At 37.8% G+C, this 18019-nt stretch overlaps 1 protein-coding gene across 7 annotated transcripts in view; it reads right to left on the bottom strand.

The window, feature by feature from the left end:
- PAICS (phosphoribosylaminoimidazole carboxylase and phosphoribosylaminoimidazolesuccinocarboxamide synthase) overlaps positions 1-18019 on the bottom strand; it is a 39193-nt gene continuing 21174 nt past the window's right edge. For all 7 annotated transcript variants that reach the window (XM_070372450.1, XM_070372451.1, XM_070372452.1 and 4 more), the window contains 8 exons: positions 14880-15077; positions 8046-8224; positions 6752-6931; positions 6540-6653; positions 5026-5109; positions 3990-4170; positions 2621-2779; positions 1-1233 (listed from right to left, as the gene is read on the bottom strand). In XM_070372450.1, the coding sequence (XP_070228551.1) occupies positions 1067-1233; positions 2621-2779; positions 3990-4170; positions 5026-5109; positions 6540-6653; positions 6752-6931; positions 8046-8224; positions 14880-15077 (1262 nt within the window). In that variant the 3' untranslated portion in view covers positions 1-1066. The remainder of the gene's footprint in view (positions 1234-2620; positions 2780-3989; positions 4171-5025; positions 5110-6539; positions 6654-6751; positions 6932-8045; positions 8225-14879; positions 15078-18019) is intronic.

The following is an 18019-nucleotide window of genomic DNA, read 5'->3' as shown; positions in this document are numbered from 1 at the left end:
AGGGACACAGATTAATTGGTAAAAACTGCCCTCTTTTCAAAGTGAACATTTATAAATTTTTACATGCAAGCTTAAGGGCTGTGTGGACACTTGGATAAAACTTTAAACGATCTGTAAAATTCCTAGGCTGCATAATGTAATACTGACTTCCAAATATGGTTTATAGACTCATGATGAACTGTAATATTTCTCAGTAATAACTGCTCCTTTAGAGGTACATTTTGCTGGGTATACTGCCCAGGCTTAATACTATTAACAAGAAAGAACTAGTTATGGTCATTAACTGGGAGATTCCAATTTCTGAAAATGATGGTAAGCTGGGAATTGTTAGTCTGACTATAATATATATTAGAATGAAAAGAATTTTATGACCTACAGAGCCAACTAAGATTTACTAAATCTTTCATTTGCAATGGCAAAGGTAATTACTTTTTTTCCCATTGGAAACTGCCTTAACAGTTAAGTTCTCAGAAGTTCTCTATATGGCGTCCTCAGTGCCCCTTCATCTTGTCTTTCTTAGCCCTAGCAACAATCTTGGCTTTTGTCAAAAAAAGGCAATGTCAAACCCAAACTTCATCTCTATCTATAGCTAAATACAACATCATTTTCTGACATAGTGACTGCAAATAAAAAACCATGCCCTTAGAATTTTGTTAAGATCATACTGTGAAAAAGGCGTATATTGTGCTTAACCACCCTAAGATACAACCATTTTACATTTCTAAAACTTATGGGCTGAGATGTAGAAAGTCAAGTAATAATTTTAGAGCTCTGTAATAGGACATTATTAGCCTTTAATAAATATAATTAATTATACTGTCTAATAATGATCATATGTGGGTAAGAGATTAATTTTGAATGTATAGTAATTTCACTCCTTACAAAGAGACATTAATAAATATGTACACATTTTACTAATCCATGAATTGAGAAAAGCATTTATTCACTTACAAATTTTATTTTTCTCTCAATGATTTAAAATCTTTTCATCTTGATTTTTTTGGGGCGGCAGCTATACCAGAATATTATAGTTTTCCTCCTTAAAAAAATGCAGTGATGTTCTTTCTTATAAACTGGCCTCTCTAATTTTCTTGTCAGCCTGCTTCAAGGAAATCCATGTGTTTAATACACTTGCTCGCAGTCGGGCCCAGATCAAATGGTTATTTAATCCAAATATCTGAGCAGCAAACTGAGCTGATCCTTCTGGAGAAAGGATGGTCGAACAGCCAAGACCTATTGGTTCAGAAAAGATGGAAAATTGAGCAGTAAATTAATAAAATGAAAATACCACCTAGCAAACTATTCTATATTCTCAGAAGCCACAACAGCCACAGACAATAAAGCTACTATATTATCCTTTTCTAAAGTAGGATCTGTGGATAGAGTTTCCATCTTTACTATCTGGAGTGAAAAAGTGATAAATATTCATCAGCCAGGAACAGGTATTTTATATACAACTATCATTCTTCTCATTGAATCTACTTGCAAAGAAATTTACCTTTTGCAAAGTTCTTCCCATATATACTATCCCTTTAACTCCCTGGTAAAAGGCCAACAGAAACAAAATAAAATAAGGCACGAGGTTAATTGGGTAGAATCATCTGTTCTTAGACAAACTTGAGGTATGTTATTTTGGTCATTTTCTAGCTATTCCTTTTGTCTTTGCACTTGAATCATTCTTAAGTGATAAAAGTCAAATCCACAAAATAAGAAATATTAGACTATACATTCAATACTAATTCAACAGATCTATAAGACAGTAGAGTAAGTAACTTCTTAGGGGGCCACACATTGCTCAGGCAGAGTTTTGGTTTCTTCAGCTAAAGCCATGGTGGCCTTTTTTTTTTTTCCAGTATAGTTGCTTTGCAATGTACTGTAAGTTTCTGCTGTACAGCAGAGTCAATCAGTCATACATACACATGTATCTACTTGTTTAGATTTCCCTCCCATTTAGGTCACCACAGATCACTGAGCAGAGTTTCCTGTGCTATATAGTAGGTTCTCATTAGTTATCTATTTTATACATAGTAGTGTGTATATGTCAATCCTAACCTCCCAATTCATCCCATAACCCCCTTCTCTCCTTGGTAACCAAGTAAGTTCTTCAGTTTCTTCAGGTGGGACTATTATGTCATTAGAGTCAAGGACTAGATAGGTTATAGATCCAAAAGCTCCAATTTCCCTAAATACCCTTGGAATTCATCAGGCTCTTTGATTCTCATGATCCCCAATAAGAATAAAGTATAAATCACAAGGATATTTAATTTGTATTAATAACTCAATTTATACAGATCCACTACTTACTATATAACTAATATCTGCCAAATTAAGAAAAGTCAGTCCCTATGGGGACATATCAGAGGACAGATATGAATGTGGTATCATGGTTATGATTTTAAAATTAGTCTTTATCACTTAGAAAATAAGTATTAAGTATAAAATGCCATCATCTCTCAGATCTGCTTTATATAATGCAGCAGGAGAGGGCTACAAATGCAACAAGATGTGAATTTCTGAAGCTGGGTAACAGGTATATAAAATTTCATTATGTTATTCTCTCTACCATTGTGTGTATTTGAAGCTTGTGAATAAAAGCTTTTAGAAGATTCAGTTATCTTACCACTGGGTAATCGAAGAGAAGACCACACATCCTGAGCTCCCCAGTCTGGAGTGAGAGGAGGACAGCTGATAACTGGATATGCAGTGTTACCAGACAACACCGGTCCTAAACCATTGCTTCTGCCTGCCACTGCCACAAATACAGTAGGAATTCCATCTCCTAGGTAAATGACAAGTTATAATTACACTAAGCACTCAAAAGAGATTTCAAGATAATTTTTAAAAAAGGGGTCCCTGTGTAGTAACTGCCTGAGTTCCTTTAACAGTAGTCTCTAGATAAAGCACTATATTAAGACACTATTATTAAACATATTCAAAATACAAGGTTCATCCTGCCACTTACTGGATGTCAAGTAATGAAGCAGCAAGAATAGTTTTGATGATCTTTGAGATCTGTAGCATTAAGGAGGTCTTAAAACACAGGTATGAGACAGAGAACGTTCAAAGGTCCCTTCTACTATTGGTGCTTTGGCTCACTGAAGCAAAGAATGACACCACCTGAACCAGCATCTATCTTGCTGTCCTTCAACCAGCAGGGTATGGGAGATGCACAGTTAATAGAGACTAGAGGCTGAGTGACACTTCTTGAGGAATTGAATTCAATAATAGAGTACCCAAATATTTAAGACCCTTCAATAAATTTTTTATCACATCTCATAAACATCTTATTCTTTCATAAATTCATAAGTTATTTCTGTTCCCTACAGCAATCTACTTGGAACCCAAAACTTTATGTTTGCATTTTTCTGGAGAGGAAGAGATCTGGTTTTTATTAGCTTATCGTAGAGGTCTGACCTCCATCCACCCCCCAAAAAAGCTCTTAAAAATTCAATAACTATACTCCTATATAGCAACTACCTTTAGAAGGAATCTACAACCAATATTTTCTCCAGTTGAGAATCATTCCAGTCTATAGGGCTCCTTATTTTAGATGCTATCCCATCAAGACATTTCTTTTATATACTAAATTCTGAAATCGTTCTTTCATGTTTGACTGTCTCCCAGGAAAGGCCGACCATTAGATATCTGAGAGGACCTGCGGCTTCAACCTCAGCCCTTTCTTCTGTAATTGATGTGGGGTCTATTTTCTGTTACAGGGTACTAGAAACAGTGCTTGAGGGGATTAGGTAAGGACTAATTCTAGTCTTCATTTTCCTCCCATGCTTGCATTTTCAATTTTTTCTCTCCGATTCATTCTTCTATAAGCTCCTAGAGTACCTGAAAAATTCTGGAGGCAAACACCTTGAAAGTTTAAAATTTTTTCCCTTGGAAATGTGGAAAATTATTTTTCAGCATTATTAGTCTAAACATAAAATTTTGGGGCAGAATCAGGAGAACTTCCTGAAGTGCTCTATTTATTCAACATTTACCTTCATACTCAGCTTTAATCCTCAGGGTTTCATCTGGTCCTTTATGGGCAGAGGTGACCCTAAGTTCGCATGGAATGCCAAAATTTCCACAAGCCTTCTTAATTTTTTCACAGTGATTAAGATCAGAGGTTGAGCCCATCAATACTATAACCCTGCACTGACTTTCTGGTTTCAGAAGCAACTGGAAAAGAAAAACATGAATATGCAAAAGAAGGCAAAGATAAAAATGGATAAATATGGGAATGAGTACTGTAAGAACAGTTTACAGTAAAATTACAACCTGACACAGTATTTCCTTAAGAAACCAAATTTAAGACAAGCAGAACAAAATGAGAGGATTTATTTTTCAAAATAACCTCTCTATATAAAAGAAAGTGGCCTTCCTAATTAACACCTGATTAAAAACATCTGATTTTTAATCAGATAAATTGTTTACTATTATAATAAAAAATTAATATTCAGGAAGCTGTAAAATAGTTCATCGAAGATTTTTAGTACATTCTGTTTAACATGTTTTAAGGCATAATCAGCCAAGACAGAAGTCATGTTATAAATCTTTGTAAACTAGTTGTGTGGAATTCAAAACGCACGTTCCCATGGAAATGATGTTCTAAAAAGTAGTTATTATCCTTGGATAACCATAAACCCCATTCATTTTCCATGGAATTATAGCAATAATAAAAACATAAACTTTAAAGTGACATTTTAATGTCACATGGAGTTCCAATTCTATACTCTTGCTAGGGACTCCGAGTAGCAACAGAAAGGTGAGTAGGAAATATAAGGTTCCCCTGCAGGGCGCAAGGAGGAAAGGATTCCAGGTTTCCCAATAGTATTTGGAGGAAGCAGATTGGCCAGTTTCACTGCAGCGGGTTTCAGTGTCCCAGTGAGGATAGTTCAGCTGGGACATTTTTTTTAAGTGCTCCTTTCTTTAAAAGTCACTGGAAAAAAGAAAAGCACTGCACCTTCTCATTTTTGCTTCTTTCTGAAGCAAAATTTTCTTGGAGAAAAATACATAAGACAATGAAAGGCTTACCTCTACTCTTTCTGCAACCCACTCAAAATTTTTCTTCACCATCTGTAGCCCTTCAGGAGTTACTTCCTTGAGATCACGATACGACTAGAAAATAAGAAAGCTTAGAATATAAATACCAGACATGCATGAGACCCCAACCCCAAACGCCCAGCAACTACATCTGGCAAGCAGAGAGGGTTGATCTGAGCCACCATTATAGAGACTCATGACGTCACACCCAATTCCCACACCCAAGTCAGTTCGGAGAGTCAGAATTTACTGACTGAAAAGGAGATTGGGTAAAGTATTCTACTAGTAATATTCTTCCTATCTGAAATGACTTGGTTTCTGAGTTCAGGGTACAGATTATGAAGTTTGCATAGCAAAAGATGTATCTGAAAAATATATCTGAGCCTACAAACTCATTTCTTGAATTAGTCTAGAGAAAGTTCAGATAGTGATGAATTCTTGCAGTTTCAAAGATAACTATTTCCTACACGAGCAGTTATAATTAGCTGCCCTGACAGTTCTTACATATTAAGTATAGAGAAGATCTTGCCCTAATTTTGTTTTTTCATAGGAAAAAACAGAATTGGAGCTTGGTAAGATCTTTAAGACCTGGGATAGAGTTCCACATCTGCCACTTGCTCGTTTTTAAAAACTTTTACTGGCATTTTTTTTGGGAGGCGGGCAGCAATTATTCCCAGGTCTTAAGTCTTTGTTTCTTCGGTGCAAGCTCCTCTTCTGGTTTAGGAACAATCTGTTCTTTTTCAGGAAGGATCATCTCAGTGTGGCAGGGAGCGCTCATACACGGGATGATCTGACCGCTGTGCTCACTTGGATGTGCTCGGTGACCAGAGAACCCACATCTAAGCTCTTAAGTTCAGCATTACCCTCGCATTTTTGAGCACGTGCAGTAAAAATCCAGCACTCTTTTTGGGCCACTGACCCTGCATCCAGCCCCACCGTTTGGCCTCGGCACACCTACCAACTCCACCACTGTAACGATGGATGACACAGATAGCTTCCATAAAGGGACATCTTTCAGACTGGTGGCTTTTCAGATATGCATACCCTGGGCATTTTCATGAGTATTCTTAACATGAAGATTTGAACCCCCTGATTTGCACGATTTTGTAGAGTTCTCTGGGTCAAGTGAATAGCAAACCATTTTTAGAGGTCACCTCAGGTCAGGCCACTTATCAGACAAGCCCTGTCACTTACTTTTGTTAATTGTGAAGATATCTATCACCTTAGAGCCTTAGTTTTTAATTAATCAAAAAAGGGTAATATCTGCTCTGTGTGAGATAATAAATGAGAAATCTGCTTCATAAATGTAAAGTATTATTCCTATCCTTTTCTCCAGGATATATGAAACATAGAAGATATTTATCTTTAAAAATAAATAGCAATCAACAACTTGGGCTCATGTCATCAGAAACAATAACTGCCTTCCTTTTCCTCCCATCTTCCCTTTCTCTTTTATCCCAGCCTGATCTTGCAAAGGATTAAAGCAAGCCTGAAGTATAACCTACCTGTTTGTCTTTTTGCTGGCTTCGGTCTCCTGATGGCCAGAGTCTCCAGGAATCATTATCAATAACATCAGCAAGAACAATTTCTCTGGTGATTACATCAACACCAAATTCAATCTAGAAACAGCATATCAACAAAGAGTTTTTCAAAACTACACTACTAAAGACATTTCTCAGTTATAATCTTTACTTTCAAATCTCCATTTTATTTGTACCTTCATATCAACTAGTGTACAGTTCTGGGGCAACCAGGATTTCTCCAGTATTTCAAAAATAGCCTGCGTAGCATGACTCATGATATCCACTTCAGTTTGTCCTATAACAAGTCCAGCAAAGCAAAAATTTGCAGCAATTAGCTGTTCCTCAGACCACTGTGGATCATTATTGGCATCATCCTGAGAAAAAAGTATAGGAGTACAAGTAACTTAAATATAAATATAAAATATTTGAAATTTTCAGATAAACTGAGCATGATGAATTTCTCAGAAACATTCATTTTCGTTAAAGATTTAATTTTTGTTTAAAATACTCTTTAACTCACAACATTCATTTTAAACTTTTCTATTTTCAATAGCTACTTTAAAATTCAATATTTTGGAGTAACTTATTCTAAGTCATAAAGTACTTTTAAAGAATTTGTTTTATCTATATAAATAATTTAAATAGAAGTTTATGATTTTTATTTTTTCTTAATCAGTCAACAGAGATGGTAAGAAGACCAAAACACATTCTACTCGAACAAAATCCTTCCAGAAAGCAACTTTCATAATCCCTTGACCTTACTTTCGGTAAGAATTTATACAAGACTATAAGTTTTCAAGAACGTTACTCGATAATTCAAGAGACTTCATACAATATAAAGAGATTGGAAAAAAAATAAAATACTTTCATTTTATTTTAAGTAGTGTCCCAACTGTACATGAAGTTTTTCTTTTATGGATTCTTGATTTGTATAATTATAATCATAAGACAAATGCTTTAAACTGTGCATTCACTGATGCACAATGACACTGCTTCTGAAATAGAAGAAATATGCTTAAAAGCATGAAAAAATAAAAGCAGTTTCAGTAAAGAAAACCAATACAAATTCATAACTGTTGACTCCTACATCTTTTGATGTATGATTCTGCTTATAAGACACATTAACAACAATTTTCTGTATTAGACTATAAAAAGATCCCTCATATTAGTCTTCAACAGTAGATTTTAAAATTTACTGAATTGTTCCTTTTCTCTTCTTCCTAATAACTGCTAATTTCAATGTGTTCTTTTTATTTGTCGTCTTGTTCCAATGTAAGATAAATAGATTTTCAAAGACATTTTCTCCTAAATTTTTGAATTATCATTACTAACTGAAGTGTACATTCACCACAAATATTTCTGGAATGCTAATTTTAGTATCAAAAACTTAAATAGAAAAAACAAAGCTTAAAGAGTATTTAAATCTTTTGGTTCTGTGATAAACTTGTTGCTCAGTTACAGTAAGACAGGGAGGTATAAAATAATTACCTTAAAAAACATCTCCACTTTAGGTGGGTAGAACTTATATCCTTCCTTAACACCAGGATTTCTTTTGAGAAAAGAACCAGTTGCTATTCTTCTACAAACCCATTCAATTGGAATCATTTCACACTTAGGTGCAATGAAAGCTGTCTCCCCACATTTTTTGGTGAAAGCAGTTTTGATACCTACATATTGATGACAAAAAGAAAAAAAAGCATTAAAATTATATTTAAAAAGTTAGATCTGAGGCATAATAAAACTCTACCCTCTATAAAAAACAAAACAAAAACTCTGTGTAGGGATGTGGGAGGGAGGTTCAAGAGAGAGGGGCATACCAATACCAATGGCTGAGTCATGTTGATACATGGCAGAAACCAACACAATATTGTAAAGCAATTATCCTCCAATTAAAAAAAAAAAAACCCTGCATAGCCAAATACATTACCCTTAAATGGCACTATCAAAAATAAACATATTTTTTTACAAACAGGCAGAAGTAGGAAAAAAATTTTATTATGGCTTTCTACTGCCTATCAAAATATTCAGGAATATTTCATTTTACATTGCAAGGCAAATTATATACTGATTCTAAAAATCTGAGCTCCAGTGTCTCTTCATTCATTCTTTCAAAAAATATTTGAGTGTCTTCTCTACCACTGTGCACCTAACTGCACAAGGCATGTAAGTACCTAAATGGCACTAAATTATCTCTAAATCAGATCTGGTGGCAGGACTGTCACATTCATTGGTCCAGTATTATATGGGCCTTGTAAAATACTAATTTATCACAATCAGATACAGCCCTAAATTTTGGACAGCATTTTTCTCTTAATATTTAAAGCAAATAATCCTTGAAAAAGGCATTCAACAGATTACCAGCAGGAACGCAGTGACGAATCTGGCAGGAACGCAGTGGCCAATCAAAGAAAATATTTGTCCCTCCTCTCTTCTCTGTTTCTCAAACTGTTACTGGGAAACTAAGATAAAAGGCTGCCTTGTGATGTTTGGGACTGGGGCTACTTTATGTGGTGGCCTTAGAAAATAACTTATCTAATAACAGTTACAATATATGATACGCTGTATGTTGCAGCAATTCCACATGTACACAAAAGGACTGAAAGCAGGGACTCAAACAGGTATGTGAACACCAGTGTTCAGTATGCTCACAATGTTTTGGCTATTAACAGGAACCAGAAGGGAGGAAAGGACCAGAGTATCCAACAAGAGATAAGTGGAGTGGACAGACGAAATGTAGTTTACACACAATGAATTACTACTCAGTTACAAGAAGAAGGACTTTCTGATACATGCTACAACATGGATGATTCCTGAAAACATTATGCTAAGTTAAGTAAAGGTTAAAACTGTAATTCTACTTACAGGAGATACCTAAAGTAGGCAAATTCATAGACAGAAAGTAGGACAGAGGTTACCTGGGGAGATTATTGTTTAATGGATCAGAGTTTCAGTCTGGAATGATGAAAAAGTTCTGGAAATTGATAGTGGCAATGGGTTGCACAACACTGTCAACATACTTAAAAGTCAGTGAGCTGTACACTTAAAAACAGTTAACATGGTAAATTTTATGTGTGTATATTTTACCACAATTTGCACGACCTACCTTAGGTCAGGCACTATAAATTCGGTTTCTTTTTGCTTAATCCTCCTAATACCTGATAAGGTGTGATGATCTTCCCAAGAAACAGGTAACACTGAGACACAGTAGTTATGTAGGCTACTACTAGGCAAGGCAAGGCAGGGTTTCGAACCCACACTGTCTGAACTCTGTAGGCTGCTTTACGCTATACTCTTCCTAGAGGTGTTATTATATCATCACACTAATGCGAATTAAAATATCTCCGGGAAACCGGCATGGGTTTAACATAATTATGCTCATCTTTAGGCTACAATATTAGTACCTCCAATCCCAATTTAAACCTCTAATAAGATCAAATTTTTATCACCAAAGGACTGAAGATCTTTGATCTTACGCATGTATGTTAAGCATTCACAGGTGAAGGGAACCTACATTTATGGAAACCTTGCAGCATGCTAAGTGTTTTTTACATGTTATCTCATTTAACCATATATAAAAATTTTAAACTAGCTGCTATCATTCACATTTTACAGTGAAAGAAGTAGAGGCTCACAGAAATAATTTAATAAGTGAGGTCATGCTGCTAGTAAGTAATGGAGCCTGGACCTAAAATGCACTATCCAGTTCTGAAACCTGTACGGTTTTCTTTGTATTCCCTCTGGGTTTGACCAGGAAGATTCAATTAAAATAGGGAAAAGAATAAACTGCTGTATACTGTGTACACAGGAACTCTGGGAAAGAATGTTAAAAGTGTATGTAAAATACTTAGGCCACTTTAATCTTTAACAAATGATTGGGCTCATGGGCAGTCAGGAATTTAAATCAATCCTTGACTTGAGGTGGTAACTACATAACTAGGTCTAAGAGCTCTTTTTACCCAGTAGTCATATTTGCTCATTGTCTATCAAACTTTACAGACTAGTATCCAAATCTATTGCTTAAAATATAAACAATAGTTACCGTTACTCAGAGGAAAGTCCTCCCCTGTATCTAAGGGAATCAAAACTACAGAATCAACTTATGGTAGTCATACAAAAAAACCTGCTTCTAAGAAAAAGGGATTCAGTTTAGATGGTATAATGATTGCTTCTAACACATACACCAAAGAACTTCCCCCATTAGTCTCAGTTGTTTACAAAATTCAAAACTCCTATCAAGACTACTGCGGCTGCTGCTAAGTCGCTTCAGTCGTGTCCGACTCTGTGCGACCCCAACGGCAGCCCACTAGGCTCCTCTGTCCCCTGGATTCTCCAGGCAAGAATACTGGACTGGGTTGCCATTTCCTTCTCCAAGGCATGAAAGTGAAAAGTGAAAGTGAAGTCGCTCAGTCGTGCCCGACTCCTAGCGACCCCATGGACTGCAACCTACCAGGCTCCTCCATCCATGGGATTTTCCAGGCAAGAGTACTGGAGTGGGGTGCCATTGCCTTCATCACTTCACACTATGAATTACAACATCCAAGCATGACAGCTAATCAGCCCAGCTAATCCCGGCACCATCCCTGATACCTGTATTAAGGTTCCAAGCTCTCCAACTGTGGTTTAACAACTGTGAGACTGTTAGTCGTATCACTACTATCACGTCTAAATGTAACCACAGTGGGTTTCTGTGCAAGAAGGAACTGAAACATAAAAGGTTAAATTTTGATTTTTAAGTACAGAGACTAAATCCAGGGACTTCTAAATTCCCGTGTGTTATTTCATTATATAGCATGTACAGTGTTATTTCCTATATCTACACCTATTATTTGTGCATTCTTTTACAGTTTGTTCATGAGTGACAAAGAGAAAAGTAGAATCCTGATTTACTGATTCTTATTTTGGTGCTTTTCTCATTCAAATTTCCAGAAATACCTTAATTTGGAACATATCCATGGTTATAAAGAAAGCAGTTTTAAACAGACCTCTGACAGTCAACTAGACATATCATTTAACTATTAGCAAGTAAAAATTGCATCAGCTCAGTTCAGTTCAGTTTCTCAGTCATGTCTGACTCTTTGTGACTCCATGAATTGCAGCACGCCAAGCCTCCCTGTCCATCACCAACTTTCAGAGTTCACTCAAACTCACGTCCATCGAGTCGGTGACGCCATCCAGCCATCTCATCCTCTGTCGTCCCCTTCTCCTCCTGCCCCCAATCCCTCCCAGCATCAGAGTCTTTTCCAATGAGTCAACTCTTCACATGAGGTGGCCAAAGTACTGGAGTTTCAGCTTTACCATCATTCCTTCCAAAGAAATCCCAGGGCTGATCTCCTTTAGAATGGACTGGTTGGATCTCCTTGCAGTCCAAGGGACTCTCAAGAGTCTTCTCCAACACCACAGTTCAAAAGCATCAATTCTTCGGCGCTCAGCTTTCTTTATAGTCCAACTCTCACATCCATACATGACCTCTGGAAAACCCATAGCCTTGACTAGACAGATCTTTGTTGGCAACGTTAATGTCTCTGCTTTTGAATATGCTATCTAGGTTGGTCTTAACTTTCCTTCCAAGGAGTAAACGTCTTTTAATTTCATGGCTGCAATCACCATCTGCAGTGATTTTGGAGCCCCCCAAAATAAAGTCTGACACTGTTTCCACTGTTTCCCCATCTATTTCCCATGAAGTGCTGGGACCAGATGCCATGATCTTCGTTTTCTGAATGTTGAGCTTTAAGCCAACTTTTTCATTCTCCTCTTTCACTTTCATCAAGAGGCTTTTTAGTTCCTCTTCACTTTCTGCCATAAGGGTGGTGTCATCTGCATACCTGAGGTTATTGATATTTCTCCCGGCAATCTTGATTCCAGCTTGTGCTTCTTCCAGCCCAGCGTTTCTCATAATGTACTATGCATATAAGTTAAATAAACAGGGTGACAACATACAGCCTTGACGTACTCCTTTTCCTATTTGGAACCAGTCTGTTGTTCCATGTCCAGTTCTAACTGTTGCTTCCTGACCTGCATATAGGTTTCTCAAGAGGCAGGTCAGGTGGTCTGGTATTCCCATCTCTTGAAGAATTTTCCATAGTTTATTGTGATCCACACAGTCAAAGGCTTTGGCATAGTCAATAAAGCAGAACTAAGGCTTAAAAGAACTCTTAATCTTTACCCTAAAACTAACAATGTTATGAATTTTAAAAACTTTTAAATTTGCCTTAATTTCACAGTATATAAAACCTGGAAAGCACCTTTCCACACTTTCTGTGAACCAAGTAACTTTTAGGTTATGTTCAGCATGCTAAATAGATAATTGCTGGAGTACTTCATTTGTGTGACCAACTTTCCCAGCTGGATGCAGGCCTTTCAGAGTCAAACTGCATCACCCTAATTCACCCTCCTGAAGCCCCACCAAGTACACTGAATGGTGTCTTATTAAATCAACAAATAAAAGAACTCGGGCCTGTACATATCTTCCACTGCTTTAATCCTATAGCTACATACTACTATAGGGACACAGAAGCTAGTTATATTGTTAAAAACTTATACCGTTAAGCAACTATAAAAAATTTTAACATGTATGGGGAGGAGGTAATTTGTGAGGTTAAAAAAAGATTAAAGGATCATTTATGTTTATTGCAAGAGGAACCTAACACTAGTTTGATGCTTTCTCCAGAAATCTACTCAGTTACTGGAAAACCACCACTCAAGGAAATCATGAAGTAAAAATCCTGGGTTGCATTATTTAAGAACTGAGGAAAGTGCTTTAAAATTATGTAATATTTTTACCTTCAATGTATACAGCGATTTATGATATGGATGACAATTTACGTTGGCAATTAAACGTATTTTTTTGTCAAAGTAATTAAAAATGGGAAACAGGGTATTTTGGAAAAGGCAAAAGTACTCAAGAACCTATTCCATGCTGATGGAAAGAATTTAACTTGAATTACCTTGTTTCTTTCACTCCAACTGCCCTCCACAGAATGTTTTGATCTGGATTTCATCTTTCGAATAGATTTCACTATTGGAAACAGTCTTTACTCAGTTTTAGAGTAGGAGGTAACCCTGGAGATCCTGATCTAGTCCAAATCCCTCACGTGAGGAATGGCAGGATGAAAAGGTGTGGTTGTAGTCTTCAATTACTTTTCAGGGCTTTCAAATGGAAGAGGGATTTGATTTGAAATTCTGTATTACCTCCAAGGGGCAGAGCAAATTTATGTACACAGAATTTTAGGGATTAAATTCATCAATCAGAGCTGCCAAACACCAGAATATGCTTCTTTCACAGGTTAAGTTCCTTAAGTTCCTTCATAGGTAAGCCTTTCCTAAGATGTCCTAGGAGAGGAAAGTTGCAGAGAAGATATACATTCCAGACAAAACCTGTAGCAAACTGATGAAATTCCTCTCAACTAAATGATCAGATCAGATCAGTCTCTCAGTCGTGTCCGACTCTTTGTGACCCCATGAATCACAGCAGGCCAGGCCTCCCTGTCCATCACCAACTCCCGGAGTTCACTCAGACTCACGTCCATTGAGTCAGTGATGCCATCCAGCCATCTCATCCTCTGTCGTCCCCTTCTCCTCCTGCCCCCAATCCCTCCCAGCATCAGAGTCTTTTCCAAAGAATCAACTCTTCGCATGAGGTGGCCAAAGTACTGGAGTTTCAGCTTTAGCATCATTCCTTCCAAAGAAATCCCAGGGCTGATCTCCTTCAGAATGGACTGGTTGGATCTCCTTGCAGTCCAAGGGACTCTGAAGAGTCTTTTCCAACACCACAGTTCAAAAGCTTCAATTCTTCGGCGCTCAGCCTTCTTCACAGTCCAACTCTCACATCCATACATGACCACAGGAAAAACCATAGCCTTGACTAGACGGACCTTTGTTGGCAAAGTAATGTCTCTGCTTTTGAATATGCTATCTAGGTTGGTCCTAACTTTCCTTCCAAGGAGTAAGCGTCTTTTACTTTCATGGCTGCAGTCACCATCTGCAGTGATTTTGGAGCCCCCCAAAATAAAGTCTAACACTGTTTCCCCATCTCCAAACCAAGTAAAGTGTTATAGTGGTATTTAAATTTCTGGTTTAATTTAAATAAGTGTAGCATGTGAGGCATCCCCAAATACGTTGTTAATCCAAATAACCTCCTTAAAGAGATCAGAGAGGTGTGTGTGAGAGGTGAGTCACTTACCTGCTTCCTAAAACAACCAGAAAAAAAAATCTACTGGTAATCAACATCTTACTAACGCAAAAAATGTCATTTCCCAATAAAAGGACCAGTAAGTATACGTGAGAGAGACCACAAACAGGGAAGCTACTGGGAGAGCCACTCACCTGCTTCCTGTAACAACTGAAAAATACAGCTGGTAATTTTATTTGAGATTGCAGCTTTTCCTTCAAGGTGATTCTTTCTGGCTGCATTTCCTGCTGTTATTTGGTCCTTGGATTGCAGGAGGACTTTTCCTGGACTATCCAACAATTCATAGACTTCTTTTGTTTTACCCTCATAGAGTTTTTTACCAATCTTCAGTACTGTGGAAATAAAATGCAAACATTAGATTTCAGGAAATTTCGTGTAAAAGATAATCAAGAAGATTAAATTATCTAGAATGATGAATCAGTATGCATACAGAGCAATTAAATAATTTTAATAAAAAATTAACTCATCAGCATAGATCCTTGTACCCTACAAGGTATTTTCAACGCACCATCACATTTCATCCATACAATTTTGTCAAGAATTACAATTATGCAAATTATGATACAGATTAGGAAACTAAGTACCAAAAAGGTAGATGCCGCATAGTTAAGAAATGGCAGAGCCAGAAAAAACCTTAAGTCTTCTGATATCTAATGTTATGTTGTGCTCTTTCCACTGTCAATTTGTCTCACAGTAGAACTGAAGTAGAATTAGTTAAGACACATTAAGATTAATGTGACAACACTAGTAATTTCATTTATATACTCATAATACAATTAACTAAAATAGCTTGCAGGAGGAAAAATGCTGTATTTTTCCCGACTACTGTTTTCCATGGCAAGCAAAATGGGCAAGTTCAGCCAGATGGTCTTCTTGATTTCAAGTCGATGTGCAAGAGGAGCCACCTCCATCCACTGCAGTCAACCGACCTGGAAGTACTTCTATTTTTCTAATCCTGCTTCCCTACCCCCCACCCTTGAAGCCCTCTCCTCACTAACAGTTATAGAAAACTGTGAGAAGTAAGGACAAGAGCATCCAATTGATGCAGGTCATCAGACTTAAAGAAAAGTAGACTTTGTCATTAGAAAGAATGATTTTGATGAAGATCAGGGATAATGGAAGTTTAAGGACTTAAAATTTCCAAGAGGAGAAATCACCACCCCTCATTCTTCCAAAACATTGACTCATTCTCAGCATCTGCATTTTTCAGTGTCCATGTGCCAGGTACTAAGGATGTACCAGTAAACCACGTTCCTGCTCTCAAGAGGCCAGAGTCTGAGAGAAGCTGAAATTAACCATCATAATAAGTATAATGTGAGAAATACAGAGACTGTGGACCACAGGTTCACAGCAGGACCACTTAACCTAACCTCTGTCATCTAGAACAAAGTGAGGGTTAGGCTGAGATCCAAGGAACGGTCAAGAGGTAGGGAGTGGCAGTGAAAGAAGACCAGGGGGTGAGAGAGTGCATGGCAGAACTTCAGCAAGTTTGCAACACTGTGTGTGTGTATACTCCTGCTGGGCAGAGAAGGGGCTGGGGGCAGCAGCTGAGAAGTCCAAAGGAAAGGCAGGAGATAAACCTGAAGAAGGGGCAGAGGTCACATCAACAGGGAGTGAAGATAAACATTAAATGAAACAGTTACCAGCTCAGTTCAATGGCTGCATCTGCAGGGTACATAATTCAGAGGATGAATCCCCATCCTCTTATTGTGATGTCTTGATTCACTGACAAGGTTTAAAAGGTCCTTCCAAGATGTAGCACTAGCTTAGCGCTCCAAATTCAGATTTCTTTATTCCCTTCCTAGAACCCTAACTGCACTCAATATGCCAGCAAATTTGGAAAACTCAGCAGTGACCACAGGACTGGGAAAGGTCAGTTTTCATTCCAATCTCAAAGAAAGGCAATGCCAAAGAATGCTCAAGTTACCACACAATTACTCATCTTACACGCTAGTAAAGTAATGCTCAAAATTCTCCAAGCCAGGCTTCAACAGTACATGAACTGTTAAAATTCCAGATGTTCAAGCTGGATTTAGAAAAGGCTGAGGAACCAGAGATCAAAACTGTCAACATCTGCTGGATCATTGAAAAAGAAAGAGAATTCCAGAAAAACATAAATTCTGCTTTATTGACTATGCCAAAGCCTTTGCGTGGATCACAACAAACTGTGAAAAATTCTAAAAGAGATGGGAATACCAGACCACTTGACCTGGCTCCTGAGAAATCTGTATGCAGGTCAGGAAGCAACAGTTAGAACTGGACATGGAACAGACTGGTTCCAAATCAGGAAAGGAGTATGTCAAGGCTGTATATTGTCACCCTGCTTATTTAACTTCTATGCAGAGTACATCATGAGAAATGCTGGGATGGATGAAGCACAAGCTGGAATCAAGACTGTCAGGAGAAATATCAATAACCTCAGATATACAGATGACACCACCCTTATGGCAGAAAGTGAAGAAGTAAAGAGCCTCTTGATGAAAGTGAAAGGGGAGAGTGAAAAAGTTGGCTTAAAACTCAACATTCAATAAACTAAGATCATAGCATCTGGTCCCATCACTTCATGGCAAATAGATGGGGAAGCAATAGAAACAGTGACAGACTTTATTTTGGGGGGCTCCAAAATCACTGCAGATGGTGAGTGCAGCCTTGAAATTAAAAGACACTTGCTCCTTGGAAGGAGAAGGCAATGGCACCCCACTCCAGTACTCTTGCCTGGAAAACCCCATGGACAGAGGAGCCTGGTAGGCTGCAGTCCATGGGGTTGCTAAGAGTCGGACACGACTGAGTGACTTCACTTTCACGCATTGGAGAAGGAAATGGCAACCCATTCTGGTGTTTTTGCCTGGAGAATCCCAGGGACAAGGGAGGCTGGTGGGCTGCCGTCTATGGGGTCACAAAGAGTCAGACACGACTGAAGTGACTTAGCAGCAGCAGCTCCTTGGAAGCAAAGTTATGACCAACCTAGACAGCATATTAAAAAAAAGAGACATTACTTTGCCAACAAAGGTCAGTCTAGTCAAAGCTATAGTTTTTTCCAGTAGTCATGTATGGATGTGAGAGTTGGACTATAAAGCTGAGCACGGAAGAATCGATGCTTTTGAATTGTGGTTTTGGAGTAGACTCTTGAGAGTCTCCTGGACTGCAAGGAGATCCAACCAGTCCATCCTAAGGGAAATCAGTCCTGAATATTCATTGGAAGGACTGATGCTGAAACTCCAATACTTTAGCCACCTGATGCGAAGAGCTGACTCACCGGAAAAGACCCTGATGC

The sequence above is a fragment of the Bos mutus genome, chromosome 6 (genome assembly GCF_027580195.1).
Source record: "Bos mutus isolate GX-2022 chromosome 6, NWIPB_WYAK_1.1, whole genome shotgun sequence".
Lineage (NCBI taxonomy): Eukaryota > Metazoa > Chordata > Mammalia > Artiodactyla > Bovidae > Bos > Bos mutus.
Note: the sequence above shows the minus strand (reverse complement) of the source record. Positions and strands in the feature narration are given on the sequence as shown.